The sequence below is a fragment of the Hippocampus bargibanti genome, linkage group LG12 (assembly GCF_051943395.1).
Source record: "Hippocampus bargibanti isolate YZ-2025 linkage group LG12, ASM5194339v1, whole genome shotgun sequence".
In the NCBI taxonomy this organism is placed as follows: Eukaryota; Metazoa; Chordata; class Actinopteri; order Syngnathiformes; family Syngnathidae; genus Hippocampus; species Hippocampus bargibanti.
The window spans coordinates 5,517,271-5,533,138 of NC_142745.1; the positions used below are offsets into that span (position 1 = coordinate 5,517,271).

General features: G+C 41.6%; 3 protein-coding genes across 4 annotated transcripts; all 3 read right to left on the bottom strand.

Annotated features, from left to right (window-relative positions):
• Nucleotides 1–128: 128 nt before the first annotated feature.
• ssu72 (SSU72 homolog, RNA polymerase II CTD phosphatase) lies at nucleotides 129–5,221 on the bottom strand. Its single transcript, XM_089010720.1, has 5 exons — nucleotides 4,955–5,221; nucleotides 3,925–4,068; nucleotides 1,856–1,995; nucleotides 1,660–1,778; nucleotides 129–268 (listed from the first exon to the last, which is right to left on the bottom strand). Exons 1-5 carry the CDS (start codon nucleotides 5,032–5,034, stop codon nucleotides 167–169), a joined length of 585 nt encoding a protein of 194 aa, XP_088866846.1. The 5' UTR covers nucleotides 5,035–5,221; the 3' UTR covers nucleotides 129–166.
• An 897-nt stretch (nucleotides 5,222–6,118) lies between these two features.
• On the bottom strand, nucleotides 6,119–9,385 carry fndc10 (fibronectin type III domain containing 10). 2 transcript variants are annotated; one of them, XM_089010389.1, is made up of 2 exons: nucleotides 9,277–9,385; nucleotides 6,119–9,136 (listed from the first exon to the last, which is right to left on the bottom strand). In XM_089010389.1, the coding sequence occupies exon 2, from the start codon at nucleotides 9,085–9,087 to the stop codon at nucleotides 8,185–8,187; it is 903 nt and encodes a 300-aa protein (XP_088866515.1). In that variant the 5' UTR covers nucleotides 9,088–9,136; nucleotides 9,277–9,385; the 3' UTR covers nucleotides 6,119–8,184. The 2 variants fall into 2 exon arrangements, with proteins under 2 accessions (XP_088866515.1, XP_088866514.1); XM_089010388.1 differs by having other exon boundaries at nucleotides 6,119–9,131; nucleotides 9,277–9,358.
• Nucleotides 9,386–10,885: 1,500 nt separating this feature from the next.
• Nucleotides 10,886–15,337, bottom strand: LOC148890136 (olfactory receptor class A-like protein 4). Its single transcript, XM_089010723.1, has 4 exons — nucleotides 14,901–15,337; nucleotides 14,566–14,829; nucleotides 13,178–13,417; nucleotides 10,886–12,361 (listed from the first exon to the last, which is right to left on the bottom strand). The coding sequence occupies exons 1-4, from the start codon at nucleotides 15,207–15,209 to the stop codon at nucleotides 12,149–12,151; spliced, it is 1,026 nt and encodes a 341-aa protein (XP_088866849.1). The 5' UTR covers nucleotides 15,210–15,337; the 3' UTR covers nucleotides 10,886–12,148.
• Nucleotides 15,338–15,868: the final 531 nt, after the last annotated feature.

Here is a 15,868-nt window from a genome sequence, read left to right on the forward strand (position 1 = left end):
GACCTTGATCAGGAGTAAAAAGGCAACGTGAGCAGCGGTGAGTCAGTGCAGCCGGAATTGATTCGGTTCAGCGCCGGGTGTGTTTCTGTCAACACACATCATCACGTTATTTGCCTTTTTTTTTGGGGGGGGGGGGGGGGTTCTCTCCGTATGCTTCTCGCAGCTGTCAGTAGAAGCAGACAGTGTGAAGGAAAGCCCTGCTGCTCTTGTCCTCAAACTCTTGCAAGAGTTCGTCAATTTCGTTCTCCATGTCGTCCGTGTGCTGAATCTGCGCAATAGAAGAAGAAAAAAAAATGGTCTTAATGATGTGCCTGCAGCGACGACGACAAATGTGGATTGAAACAGAGGGAAGGAGTATAACGGACTATATATATTATACAAAATTAATACTGGTATAATGATAGACATAAAAATACAGTGGTTGACGAACTGCTTACGAATAATGACTCGTTTATTTTGTATGAAAAATCTACATAAAAATATTTTGCAAAGATGTGTGAATATTAAAAAAGACTGAATGAAGTATACTTAGTGTGTAAAAATGTGCAGTTTGAGCATTTAAAAATCCTCGTTGCAGTTTAATTTTAAAAAGAGTTTACGACATGACGGTGAAAACTGACTTGTAGGTTATTTGATGGAGATAAACATTTAATTTGGATGTATGGCAGTGTTTGTTTTGGCACTAGATTGTTAAAATGTCCCTCAAAATACAAAAACGAGAATGGGATGGTGGGGCTGGGCTAAAAACGTGTCCACTATTTGACTTCACAGGAACACCATACGTTTCAACAAAGGCAAAAAACATTAATGAATATCTTACATTGTCTTTAAGCTTTTTTTTTCCCCCACCCCAAAAAAAATGGAGTGATAGTGAAGGAGTCGGTGAGATTGGACCTTCCGGGAACTTTTGAATTTGCACCGAACCTGAACGCGGAAGTGCACCACCGATCATGAAGCCTACACGATTGCAATATGTAAATTACTGCGACAGAAAATACTTGTATGAAAGCGCTTCAAGGAAATGTTCTTTGTGACTCCAGAGTAGATAGTCATAAGTGCTTTGCACGCTGGGTCCGAGAGGACAGTAATTTCATCTGTGCTGTATGTCATGCATATTAGCATATTTGTCAATAAAGCTGACTTTGATAATTGAACCACCTGCACCTGTCCAAAAAAAAAAAATAGAGAAGCACTCGCCAATTCAGTTAGACGCTGTGTTTGCTTCAGTGACATCCTACAAGTGTGCTTGAATTGGACGCTTATCTAAAGTCCTGATATTCACACCTGCTGGTCACTTCATTAGGTACAATGAGACCCAAAAACAAGCTGTGCATCAAAAACTCTGCTCAGTTATGCTTGAGATTGACAGTTTATTAAATAAAGTGGACTAAAAGGATCCATCCAGCTAGTAATGCTCATTTTATGTTTGTACCAACGCCATACCTGAACAATCCCAACATCAACAGGATTGACTCTTGTGAACAAAACTGAGCATTATCAGGGTTGAAAAGGAGGATTTCTCTATTTAATGATCTGGGTGATGCGATAATGGGCTTCATGTGCATATCGGGTCAAAAGTGCTCCAGTGCAGAACTGGTCAGTACAAGTCATTCCAAACCAAACCAGTCTTCCGAGTGATGCCTCCTAGCACGCACTCACACATTGACACAGCTCGCAGATGAGGAAGGCGCCCAGCGTGGCTTCTTCATGGTTGTCCTGAATGTCAACATTGATGACATGCACGGGCTGCATGGTCTCCTGATCCCGTGAGCTGAGATCTGTCAAAGGAATGACATCCATCGGGTAAGCAATTAAAAAAATACAATAAAATGTAAAAGCAGAAAGTTTTGCTCACCCTCCAGAACTTGATCATAGACGCGCTCCTCACAGGTGATGACCAGGTCAAACTTGTCACTGCAGCTCTGGAAGCGCTCTGGCTTGGATTTAATACGCTTATTTCGTTCCAGCATGTGTAGAATTCCGTTCTGTGTGTATCTGAGGTGGTGTGGGGTTAAGGAAAATGGCAAGCCTGGAAAGGACTCTGTGCACAGGATCTGATGTTTGAAAACCCGCCCTGACAGCCCCTTTGTGGTGATCAACAGCACCCTCTAGTGGTGGACATGCAACTAATTGAAGATAAGGGACAAACCGCCCACATGACGTCATCACGCTTGACAAACGATTTTAAATTGGCGGAACAATGCTGCGTTAGATATTGACTCAATTCTACGTCGCAGGTGAATCCAAACATTCGATTTATAAATAATATGACCAGCAATTCAATCTATTATACTCAGTCATGGATCTTTAGCATCAATAAGCCACCCTGCAGCTGACACTGCAATAATAATAATATAATAAAGGTGAAGGGTGACGGGCATTTTCGTTGAAATTCCAGTCCGATTTTAAAATGAGCGCTTACATTGACTTTGACATGACTTCTAAACTTCAGTTTCCAACCGTTTAATATTTTGGTACTTTTTTTAAAACAAGGTACTGATTAGCAAAACCCACAAGTGTTTTTTTTTCATGTACAAATCAATATTTTGCGGGTTACATTAAAATTCGTCCATTCTATCATGCAGCTCACATATTTTGACATTGCGAGCACAAAATAACTCGACAGTACCTCGCGAATGCGAGGCTTCAAAACAGGACGTTCCCACAAATGGCCGCTGGGGCGAAATTGTCATCAGCAGGTTCCAATAGAGGCGGGGGGGAGACTGCAAGTCACAAAGTCATAAAAGCAGACGTCCTTTTAAAAAATTGCTTTGAGTTAAGACAAAAAAAAGGGGGATAAAAACAGTTGCGGATTTTCAAATTTCGAGAAGCCCCAAAATTTAGCTGTAAGCATGTGCATCTAATGTTCTATCTAATGTCATGCATATGCATCTAATGTGCATTCTGAAAAGAACATTACATTACTGACTTTCGCATCAAATGAAATTGTGTCCTATTTTTGTGCAGGTGCCCTTAAAGGTGTCGTGTGCGTCTGCATTTTAAGCAATGAGACAAAAATGAACATATTATAAAACTTGTATGTTTGGTGCGCTTGGGTGATCACACCCTCCATCAATGTGAAATTAACCTCTAAATCTGGAACAACAAAAACTCATCTCCATTTTGGTGCGTATTTCCTGTCCCCTAGTGTCCATGTACGTTAATTAATTAGATGAAACTGAAAAAGTTGAATGTGGCAGCTTCAATCGGAACAGAGGGAAACCCAAAGGCCTGAATTATTTTCTCGACTTGATAAGGTTGCCATTGTTAAACAATTTAAGTGTACCTTTTTTGTAATAGTGTCAAAAAGTATGTTGCCATATAAATTAAAAACACGAAATGTTAATTCATGACATTCGGTCAATTCATACCCAATTTCTATATACGGGATTTAGATTCTGGTCTGTCAGGCTGTTATTCTGTAAGCGATAATCATAGAAATTTTAAATCATAGCGAGACGAGATGAAGTTGAAACAATACAGCTACGACTTTTGGGTTTCTGAGTCAACAAGGCATTCTTTCATGCATCTAGTGAAATCAGAATACAATGTTGTAATTTCTTTGAAATGCACCATCTAAAGATGTTTAAAAACAGCAGCTGTATTAAGTTGACAGAATATAGGCTCAATGTTTTTGCACTCGTAATTTACAATGGAATACATCTAACTCCTCCTTAAGCCCCATCAAAAAAAATCTATTTTTTTAAACCAAACTGCCATTTACTTCAAAACAACTAGCATTATTTGAAAATATTTTTTTACAGAGCTAAAACATTCCATGACAGTGCCGTTTACCCGTTGATGCATCTGCGTCCACATTCCTGATGTCCATAAAACACAATGGGTTATATGAAATACTTAGCCCGTGATTTGTTTGGACTGTGTGTGTGTATGAAAGTGTGTGGAGGTGAGATGGGGGGATACAGTTCCTTGTCCTTCCGGACTAAGTCGTTGTACATCTGTTCATATGTTGTTCTGAAGTCATACACATTGGGCTTGTCTGGGGCAGGACCGGGCAGCTTCACGTGAGTACCAGTCCCAAATGAGCGCACTTCAAATCCACGTTTACTGCAGAGAACAAAGAGGAGAGGGGGAGGGGTAGCAAGTAAATCAACAGTCACAAATCAAAATCAATCAACAAGTGCTAGACCTCTCATTTTTAACAATTATTCTGAAAAAAATGTATATTATTACACATCTGTCACTCCTAAAAATAAAAACGTTTTTTTGACAAATAAAAAAATGGCACAGTTGATACCCTTCAGAATCATCTTAAGGTCTATGAACTAGTACACACTATGCCCTCGACTTTTAGGCAATTCCAAACACCAGTAAGGAAGGTGGTGGGTGTTTTTTAATAAACATTTAGGGGGGAAAAAGGTGCCAAAAGGTGGGCAAAGAATGTAACGTGGATGGACCTTAAGATGAATGAAAACAAATCCTCAAATTACATTTGAAATTCTGTTTCGTAGCACGCAAGTATAATTCAATTAATTCGCAAACTGGGGCTCAAATATTTAGATACATTTTGCAAACACTAACGCTAGAGACCAATAGGGGGCAGTTATGAGCAGTTAGCTGCGGCTCAGCTGTAGTTACTTCCTTCCGGAATTTGTCCACCTAGGGGGCGCTCGATCAGAGTGAATCGATACAAAAAAAAAAGAAATTAAAAAAAAGCGTTTGAGGATTTAAAGAACGGACTAGGCTAGGATTTACGGCTGTGTAAGTAATAAACAAAAAAAATCTCCAAAATCAGCCAGGTAACAATGTTAAAAAGGAGAACTCCACATCCGGCGTGACTCCGCACTCTGGGTCCATTGTTGGGAATGCGGAGGCCCGGCATATCTGGCGTCGTGTCAGACTCTAACCGCCTCACAAACACACAGCGATAAGGCACATTTCGTTCACGTCGTTGTCGCCTTGTCGTCTTCTTCCCCGGGTGGCCAATGATTACCTGAGGATATTGTGCGCTTCCATACTGCGGTTCTGGTTGCTCGAGCACACAACCGCTACCCTCAGCGGGTGGCTCGGCATTGCGACTCCCCGGCTGAAACTAACGTACTAAAACCGTCGGATACCACTCGGTGTCGTTTTTTTGTGCCCCCCTTTAGGAAAGAAAAATAAAAGAATCCCCTTTTCAAAATTAAGGATAGTAACGCGCTGTGAGTACTGTTCGACGGTCTACTCTTCTTTGAACGCAGGAAGTTAAAATGGCGGAAACCCCGTGCTGGTAAAATTATTTGTCTCGGTGACGTAAAATGGGCGGGCCCAATGCGGTGAAACGTCCCTGTGACGTCAATGCATGATGGCGGGTGAGTTCTTTCGTTCGTTCTGATTTTGACGCCTTAACTAAACTGAACTCCACTCTAGTCATCAAAACAACGCCGCTTCATACAAAGTAGTATAAACGGAGCAAAACTATGTCATACAACAACAAACGACAAAACAATAAATAAATAACGACAGTATCAATGCGTCTATTTATAGTTCTCGACCGTATTAACATGGCTGAAAATGAAAATTAATGTATTATCTAAATACTAATAAAAAATCCTTTAGATGCACTGGACTTCACCTAATCAGCCCAATTGCATATTTGCCAAACATTATTTAGTAGCATTTTAGGCAAACACATGTAAAAAAATGTAACAAACAAAAGGGTGCTGCGAGAATGGCTGCCTTTCCAGCAGCTCCTGTATTTTTTTTTTCTACTTCTTATTATTATTATTAAAAGTCGAGTTGTTTCCCCGATTTCAATTTCACGATTACTTTACATAGATTTATCATGGAAAAAAAATAACCTGAACTTTTGTAATTTGTCACCATGACGTCAGCAACTATATACAGTATACATACATATGTACATATTGAACAATACAGGTATGTAAATTTCTCCACTTTGAGATGAATAAAGGCTCATCTAATTTAATCTAACCTAATCTAATCAACAAACTGGTTGGTAGGAAGCACATTTGCCTCACAGTTCTAGATTTCAATGTATTTGTACGGTTGCTCTGTCTCTGCTCTGAAACACATGCATGTCAGATTCACTGAAGATCGAATTGTCCATATGTATGAGTGTAAATGTTAGGTTGTTCGTGTGATATTTTTTTTGTATTTACATTATACTGGTATTTATAAGTGCATTTCAGAACTGTTGTGTGTTTCTACTTATAACTGGTCAATATCCAAGGAACTCGTAGCGTGAGGGTGTTGTATGGGTGCTGGAGCCTATCCCAGCTACCTTTTGGCAGTCGGGGAACAATATGTCTTGTTCCATGTTAGGAACATGAATCTTTTGTAATATGGAAAGACTCTGGAATTAACCTACATGTAAGCATGGGGAAACCACACAAACTCCACAGAGGAAGACCAGAGTCCAGGTCAGACCCCGAAAACAGGAATGTGCTAACCACTCCCCACCACGATCAAAATGAACTCAGAATACATAAAATGACTGGAAAACTGTTCTAAATGTCAGTCTGCCCTAATTTGATCATAACCATATACAGTACAGTGTACTTCAAGTCCTTTAATACATTACTTATATTTCTTTTGATTATTTATTGTACACTGTTTAATTTTGGAAGTATATTGACCACACGGCCACTCTCTCATGAAAGTTAATAAAGGAAAAACTAGCAAGGAATATAAATCATCTCATGATACTTTATTGGTTGACAGCAGGACACCAAGGTATGATGGAGGATGTTGTTTGGTACAGGATTTAGTGATTGTATTGCCCTTTACTAAATGGTGCACAAACGTATTTATGTCACAAGATAAGTGGAACGAACACATGTGATTCACTTGTGTGCCAACAAGGTCACAAATTATCGGCACACTTGTGTGTGGCATACACTGAGTAAACGTCAGCTAATGGGGAACATTAACTTAGGTTATACAATATGGAATTCAACTTAACAACATGACTAAAAATTCATTCACAAGACATCGGGATGAATTCGTCAAGGATACTTTGTAGTTTCTTTGGCTCTTTTGTTTTTGTCACAACAAAGGGTATCAGTGATGACAAAGAGGTGAAATGTGTTGCAGTACAAGAAATTGATATGAAACGTGGGAATATGGTATCATCCGTCTGTTGTGGCTACTCAGTACAATAATTGTAAACGAAGAATGCGACGTACTCTGGAATTTGTATTACCGTATTTTCCGGTGTATAAGGCACACCCAAAAGCCTTAATTTTCTATGACCCTGCGCCTTATACGTAGGTGGTTAACTTACATTTACACTTGTATGAGTACTGACAATGCTCAAAACTCTTTGTGACATATGTTTTTGTATTATGGCATGAAATCTTTCTGATGTATGACTAATAAAATTTGGGAAATTGACCGCTGATTTTGTTCCCAAACAAATACGACATATTAGAAAATCCGACTTCAACGGACAGTTAGGACGGCGGGAAAAAACCCTTCCCACTCTCGAGGACACTGAAAGAATCAAGACAAGAGTGTGAAAAATCGTACTGGACCCTTCGCACCCTGCCCACCACCTTTTCCAGCGACTCCCCTCAAGCAGGCACTACCGATCCATGCGCACCAAATCTAGCAGACATTGAAACAGCTTCTTCCTTTTAGCCATTAACTCTTTAAACAGTAACCCAAATATAACCGTAGTGCCTCTTACATAATACATTAAGGAATTAGATTATTTGTCATATCTTTTTGATGATGATACTATTGCAGTGTGTTCTACCGGTGACAAATCCCTTGTGTGTTCTACACCCTTAGCCAATAAAGATGTTGCTGATTCTGATTAATCCGGAATGTCGATTACACTGTGCAATATCAGTGAATTTGGTTTAGCTCTTATTTACACAGGTTTATAGATTTATCAACTTCAGATACACTATTGTGCTTCAGTTCACACACGCACACGCACGCACACGCACACACACACACACGCGCACACACACACACACACACACACACACACACACACACACACACACACACACACACACACACACACACACGCAAACACGCATAGACACACACACACACACACACACACATGCACGCACGCGCACACACACACACACACACACACACACACACACACACACACACACACACACACACACACACACACACTGATGCACAATGATTAAGTGAAGGTCACATCAGGTGGAGGTCATGAGTTGGTGTTCAAGGTAATCCTCAGTGGCGTGAGTGAGTGCGGTAGGAGTACGTGTGCTGCGTCGCCGGGCTCATGATGTTTTCTGTGATGTACGCCACCAATAAGCAGATGATGACCAACATCACGCAAATGGCGCCCCCGACTGTTGTCATAGCGATCACAATGTCCTGCATCCCGGATGGCGGAAGAATAAACTCCACGCAGTCCTTGTGGTCTGTTCTCTGGGCCAGCGAGTGCAGGCAGATGCGGTACGGGATGTTCTGGTGTAGTTCGCTCAATAGGAAGTCCCTGCACCCAGAACCGAGATGGACCCCGGCGCACTCAAACTGAGTGTAGCTGCCGTTCCAAAAGCAGCTCAGCTCGTAGCCTCGATGACTGTGGCGCCGACCACTAAAAATATTTGTTTTTTCAATGCTCGGCGATTTTGTTCCGCGAGCTCTCGTCTCATCAGTTGACCCCTGAGCTCCCGAGACCTCCCCCACTTGGCTCCACTGTAGTAGCACACTGCCATTGATGAGTATATTTGCAACCAAGCTCCCTGAAGAAACAACCCGCCTGCAGTCTCCCTCGTGGCAAGTGTACCCAGCTAACATGTGTCGAAAACAGAGCGGACCCCCCACACCTCCCTCTGTGACTTGGTAGGCACACAACGGCGATGGCGTCCCGCTCAGCGGGCTCCACTTGACTGATGTCACAGAGGAAGCATTGAGGCTTAATGCTTGCTGCCACGACCTGCTTTCCTGACTGCTGTTGCCATGGCGTTTGAGCCACCTGCGCTGCATCCCAGAATCTTCCCCGCCTGTCACATCTGATGTGGATGTAGATGCCGAAGATGCTGAGCCACTGCCATGAGTCCTGTGCTGTGCTGTGCAGAGCAGCAATGTCGCTAAAGCGAGCACCGATGGCCGTTGCCGGCAGCTCATCTTCTCTGGTCGGATTTGTTGTTGGCGGCCATAAATTGGATCAGCTGTGCTTCAACATCCATTAATAATAATAAATTTCGGATGAAGCATCTGCGACAGAAATCACACAACTAAAAGAGAAATGAGCCTCATTGACGCTAAAAAAAACACTTCAAATCAGTTGCGTCGTCGTCATTAATACTCACTTACTTTCTGGGTTACGGCGCCAGTAGGTCTGTCGGCCGTCTTCGTCTTGTCACTCCTGACGTGTGCGTGCAGCTCTGATGTCCGCCGTGGGCGTGTGCATGCGAGTGGCGCGCGCCGCACAGTGCACGGTGCGCGTGCAACCATTGTAGTGGCCGTCAACAAATCGGCGTGTGAGTCACAAGCCTACGCAGGTGGTGTAATAAAAAAGAAAGAGAGGAAGAAAAAACTACAAGTTCACAGCACACACGGGCGTAGGAAAAGTGTGAGGCAACTCCAGTCCAGATGGCCCACAACGCGAGAAAGTGCAGCGTGTGCACCAAAAAACTAGATTTAAAATCCACACATTTTATTTTATTAGAATCGTTTCACACACAGAGGGAATTTGGCATGATTGTCATTCATACTCATCCAATTTAATGTGATCCAAAATTGTAATTACATCGTGTTCATATAGTGTTTACCCTTTCACAGTTTTAATACCATTTTTTATTAAAATTCTGTGTGTAAATATTGCTTCATCAAATTGTGAGTATTTCTTTGAATGATATTGTGCCGATGACCATTTTATATTTGAGGTAGTTGTGTGTGTTACTTCCGGGTTGAGTGAACGCCTGGCGTCTGGCTGTCACTGCTCACCCGTAGAAAAACTTGTGACTGTAAAGTCTCCATGACGGCTTTGAAAGGCGCTTATAAATGAAATGTATGAAGATTATTATTATTATTATTATTATTATTATTATTATTATTATTATTATTATTATTATTATTGGCATCTTGTGGCCAAGGAACTTGGTTGAAGTGACTGGATTGGTTTCAGGTATAGTGTAACAAAGTCTTTGGCCACGCCTTGGTTGGATTATCGCGAGATGTTCAAGTTGACACATTTAAGTATTGCGCCATTACTGTGCCTGTCAGTTTTTGGGTTGACGTCCCACTCAAAGCTGAATATTCCTTGTAAAATGTATTGAAACACTACTTGAAGGCATGTCTCTTCATACTTGTGCTCTGACCATGTCACCAACTGTTACCAAACCAACTGTTAAACCGTTAGCTCATTAAAACGAATAAGCTCCGACCGCCTCCCCAACAATTCTGGTCTCCAACATACGGTGCTTTGGCGCCATATTTGATTTTTGACCTTTGGACCTCTCTCTCCACCCTTATACAACACAAGGCACATCCAATATTTTACATTGGAAAAAAACCCTCATTGATTTACTAATGTTTAGGGAAGTGAGCTGTTGTGTGTTTCATGGAGATCTGAAAGAGAAAATATTGTTTCTTTTTGGATATACAGGTAACATCCGATTTATGATTTATATTACGTTCCGACCAAACGGTCGTAAGTCGAAATGGTCGTAAATCGAAATCCATTCAAAATGTTGAATACAGAGTGAGATGCTGGCTGGCTGGCCAAAATTGTACGACGCGTTGCCGGCCAGCTAGCGCGTTGAGGTGCCAGGCGTCGAATTAACATTTTAAAACATAGGGTCTGGAGGTCATGGTCGTAAGTACGGGTGGTTGTAAGTCGAGCTGGTCATAAGTCAGATGTTACCTGTATTTGAAATACCACCCCAAGACAAAAATCACATGACAAATGAATTAGATCTGGTCAATCATTGATCTTCTTGTGTTTATTGAAAGGGAATAAATACATCAACATGCTGTGCGATAGTACACATTTAAAGAAGTTATGCTTATGTGAGTTAACTGTGCAAATTCTGTCCGTGGAGAGGTATACCAGAAAAGAAATTAATCCCAAGGGATCATAACGAACTGCTGACTGGTAAAAGGAACATGCTGATCAGCGCCTCTTAACTCCAAGTTGTCGCATGGGACTTCAGTTTTAGATATTCTGTTGGATATGAATCATTATAAAAGAAGTAATGGGGATGATTATGAGTCACAAAAGACTCCAAAGGAGTCTGCAGTCAGTTCCATGTTGCTACGTGATTATTTGTATGATTTACAAGGAACGGGTATAAACAACACAAACGCTATATGAGGTGATCACGATGAATCTTCATCAGGTGGCTGCTTGGTGATCCAGAAAAAATTGATGGAAAATGTCTCCACATCAAGTTAAATGAACCTTGAGGCTAGTCAGCGTGGTTGAAGTATAAAAGTTAAAGAGGAGTATCAGCTTTTTGTTCATTGGTTGATATGAAGCCTCGATGCTGCAGTGTTCAAACAATGTTGCTGTGCACGTGAGGCCATGTCGGCTGTGCTCACTGTAGAAGCTATTCGATTTGGGATGCTGGTCATTTGTGGTGTCCTAGGGAACTTTTTGGTCATCTTTGTGGTGAGACAACCAAAATGTGTTTCATTTAGTTGAGCTGTGCGGGTGAAGTAATTATGTCGGTGTCTATATTTTGCTTGAGTAGGCTACTTATTTTATGACAACTTTTTACCTTTATACTACTTGCATTTGGGAACAGAAATTTGTGCTGTCTACCTGTTTAAAAACAACAGCTTGTTACCTTTTCAACCTTTACAGATGAGGCAAGTGTAAAAAAAAGATTAATTAAGACAAGTCGATCACATTGATAGTTGCAGATACAGTATGATTGATTTAGCAAGATGTTCCTCAATTTTTCATGTTTTTATTCGTCCTTTGTGATTACTCAACTGACTGATATGGGCCATCCAATGCAATCAGAGTCTGGTAAACATTGGGCTTCGGCACCTATAAGAGTTGAACAGAACCAAAGTTAACTTTTATCACCAATTGTGTTCAGAATTTTAATGGATAGAATTTTTCTCAGCAGAGCTGAATCATTACTGGTGGCCTCTGTATTGCATGAATTATATCTCCAAAAGTGTGATGTGTCCACTGAATGGCTACGGTGGGTCCTCGTGCTTGCCCATTAGCCTTTTAGTGTGAAAGAAAAGATTTAATGAAAGAGCGGAGTCGGCGGTGGCCCACTGCCAGAACCATGGGTGACATGGCGATGAAGATGATGTTGGCGAAGCGAGCGATGATCAGTAGAAACTCTGCCGAGGGGCCGCGGTTGTAATTGAAGTAGTTGACGGAGATGATGCTGGTGCCCCATGACACGATGAAAAGCATGATGAGGGCGAGAATCACCTGTTGAAGAATAAGCATCGCATCAGAATAAGGATTGCATTATTTTTGTTATTTAGTATTTTTGAACTTTTTCAACGTGAGATATTTTATCTGTACTGCGTACACCCAAAAACTTCGATTTATGTCTCATCAAAGCTTTAAACATGTTTTGCTGACGCTACCGGATTAGCGAAACTTCTCCACAAACTTCCGCTCGTCCAGAATTCTTCAGCCCGGATCATCACCAGAACCTCATCCTTTCACCACATCACCCCCGTCCTCCAAGAGCTCCACTGGCTCCCGATCAAATATAGAATCAACTTTAAAATTCTTCTTCATACATTTAAAGCTATCCATAAGCTTCCACCCCCTTACCTATCTGACCTTCTTCAAATTTCTATTCCCTCTTGTTCCTTCAGATCCTCTTCCTCCCTCCACCTCTGTATGCCCCCCGCCCGTCTCAGCACGATGGGGGACAGGACTTTCAGCTGCTCTGCCCCCAAACTCTCGAACTCACTTCTTCCCAACATTCGTAACATGGATTCTCTTCCCACCTTCAAGTCCCATCTCAAAACTCACCTATTTAAAATCGCATTTTCTGTGTAGCACTTTCTCTTGTTTCTATTTAGAACTGTATTTTATTTAGTGTATTCTATTTGTGATTGTATTTTATTTATTATAGTACCTATGCTCGTCTGTGACTGTAAAGTGTCCTTGGGAGCTTTGAAAGGTGTTTAAAATGAAATGTATTATTATTATTAGTAAACTATCAAAACTATATCACCATAATGCTCCATATGGAAGTTTTCCAATGACTTTTTGCAAAACCTTTCTCACCTTGGCTGCTCGTCTCTCAGCTGGCACCCTTTTGATGACAGGCGTGTCTTTCACGGTTGCCCTGCCGTGCGTGTATAGTGTGTACAGCGAGCCTACATTGGTAAAGACCATTAAGATGATAGGAAGGGTCTCGTGGATCACCATAGAAGTGGTGGCGTATGACAAGCCGCTGAAGGAATAGGGGAAGTTCCACACGCATCCCAGCAAAGGGCGTGTTGTGCTGCTCACAAGCATCAGCGTCTGGAGAAGAGGCAAATGAGTCTTATTGTACAGTGAATATAAGAAGTCTACACACTCCTGTTCAAATGACTTATGGCTCGGAGGAAGACGCTGTTTAAAGTCTGCTGGATTTGGTGGCCTGAGGGGAGACACTGGAAAAGGTGGTGGGCAGGGTGCGGAGGGTGCAGTAGGATCTTTTTTCCGTTCCCTTGTCTTGGTTCTTGCAGAGTGCAAGTCCTTGAGAGTGGGTAGGGTGGTGCCAATGATTTGAAACCGTGATGTATGGAGAATTGACCTATGTGTATTTTATACAGCCTGATTTTCATTTTTTCTTTTGTACCACTCATGTATACACAAGGCAACCAAAGTTTCATAGTAAATTGTAGTTTAACATTCGATTTAACTCTACACGATTTGAGTAAAATTAAAAATAGGTTGAGCTGTTAGTTTTAAAAAAAACATGATGCATGGCAAATACATGGCAATGTCTCATAGTTTGTTTCCACTTTCTCCAACATGATTTAAAATGTGTCAAGTGAATCAATTGACATTATCTTAAAAATATGTAATGATTTTTTTGCCTTTTCGCCTCATAACACAGCACCGTGGTTTACAATGCTGGGAAACAGGAAACCATATACAGGTACGGTGTAACTGGTGGGTATATTGTCATTGGTTGCCATGACAACAAAAATATAGTTTATTTGGTCTTGTTGTTCTGTAAAAAGTGTTTAACGTTTCTATGCGAATCTTTATATGTGTGTTTTTCTTAAAATCGTCTTCAATGCTTTATTTATAGTGTTTTGTCATTATCATTTCCGCTTCCGTGTCACGTGTTTCGATGTACGAGAGTAACTGCCAGAGAAAGAGAGAACGACTGTCGAAAGTCTCCGTCAAAGTTTATCTACTTTCGGTTAATAAGGTGCACACGGTACGTTATTAATTTATTTGTTTACTGCGTGTCTTGTCGAACTTATTGTAATGTTAACGGTCCTTTTTAAATGTATTGTATAGTTTTCACGGTGTTGGAAGTGTTCCCACAATAAACATTTGTGACATCAGTACGAAGCGTCAACCTTGACCGGGGTAGATACATACAGTATACGTACAAGGAAATGCCATTAAAACAGTGATTTCAGTCTTTAAAAAAACAAGGATGAGGCGCTTACCTCTGTGGTGTTCACGTTTCCATTTGTGGCGAAGATATATGCCGGAATGGAATATAAAAAGTTTAGAAACCAGATGAAGGCCAGATTCATTAGAAGGGTATTAGGAAGCCCACGGGGTGTACGAAGGGTGCCAATATTGGGAGCCACTCGTCTTAAAGTCTGAAGGTGGAAGGCACTGAGGAAGAGTGTTGACCACACGTTGACCGAGCGCAGCCACACCCACACGCCCATGAGAAATTGACACCACTCCTTTGAGGAATACAGCTGTGGAAAATATGCACAATGAACTTCGAAAACGAAGTTTCAGACTTTTAAGTCGATAAACATCCACTTACCTCCAGTCCAATGTCTGAGATGACCAGCAGTGTGTTCCTCATGACCGACACCAGCAAATTGGACAAGGCCATGTTGATGATGATGATATCCGAGTTCTGTCCCCGGCCACGTTCTACTAACACGCTTCTACCGATCACCCCGATCACGGTGGTATTACCCAGAATGCCCAGCAGCACTAATATAACGTACAGGGCTATTTGGAGAGGGGACACAGAGACACGAAGTCCCATTCCGACCAGTTCCCCTTCATCCTCCATGGTGACATCCATCGGAGCCATTTTCTCCTCGACTGTAAAAATCCACTTCATTCCTGCTGCTTATCATGCAAGTGTGAATAAGCTGGTTGTCGTCCAAACTGACTTTGCGAGATGTTCCCGGTCAGGGTCAGCAAATGAAGATGAGGCAGTTTGTGTCATTCCTCGTGAGGATCTCACAGGTAGGAGGAAGTTGCTCTCCGGGGGAGCTCATGGTGCATGCTAATGAACCACAAGTGATTAATCAGCTTGTCCTGAATGAAATGCTTTATTTGCACTCCATGGTCTTTCGGTGCGTGTGTGTGTGTGTGCGAGAGAGAAAGAGACAGAGGGAGAGAGAGCAAGAAAGAGAGAGAGAAAGAGAGAAAGGGAAAGAAAGCAAGAAAGTTTGAGAGTGAGAGAGAAGAGAGACAGAGACAGAGAAAGAGAGAGATTATGAAAGAGAAAGAGAAGAGAGAGAGAGCAAGAGAGAGAGAGAAAAGAGAGAGAGGCCATCTTGGAGAAGCCGAGCAGCTTCAGTGCTAATCAGTGACACCTGCTAAACTAGTCATAAATCTTCTAGAACGGAACAGAAGAATGAAATATTCCGATATACACGTACATACATTTGAATTCATTCGGAACAATGAAGTGTCTCCTCAATTAATGGGCAATTCGAAGTAAATTCGAACAACACCCGTTAGATGGCGCTATAACCAAGCAAACATGAGAAC

What these genes read in the sequence shown, in the direction of transcription:
- ssu72 (XM_089010720.1), bottom strand. Translation starts at nt 5,034, where the DNA reads ATGCCGAGCCACCCGCTGAGGGTAGCGGTTGTGTGCTCGAGCAACCAG. An exon ending in GAAGCGCACAATATCCTCAG is followed by an intron (nt 4,069 to 4,954) that starts GTAATCATTGGC and finishes TGTTCTCTGCAG; the next exon opens with TAAACGTGGATTTGAAGTGC. An exon ending in CTATGATCAAGTTCTGGAGG is followed by an intron (nt 1,779 to 1,855) that starts GTGAGCAAAACT and finishes TTCCTTTGACAG; the next exon opens with ATCTCAGCTCACGGGATCAG.
- fndc10 (XM_089010389.1), bottom strand. Translation starts at nt 9,087, where the DNA reads ATGAGCTGCCGGCAACGGCCATCGGTGCTCGCTTTAGCGACATTGCTG.
- LOC148890136 (XM_089010723.1), bottom strand. Translation starts at nt 15,209, where the DNA reads ATGAAGTGGATTTTTACAGTCGAGGAGAAAATGGCTCCGATGGATGTC. An exon ending in GAAACGTGAACACCACAGAG is followed by an intron (nt 13,418 to 14,565) that starts GTAAGCGCCTCA and finishes CCTCTTCTCCAG; the next exon opens with ACGCTGATGCTTGTGAGCAG. An exon ending in CTGAGAGACGAGCAGCCAAG is followed by an intron (nt 12,362 to 13,177) that starts GTGAGAAAGGTT and finishes ATTCTTCAACAG; the next exon opens with GTGATTCTCGCCCTCATCAT.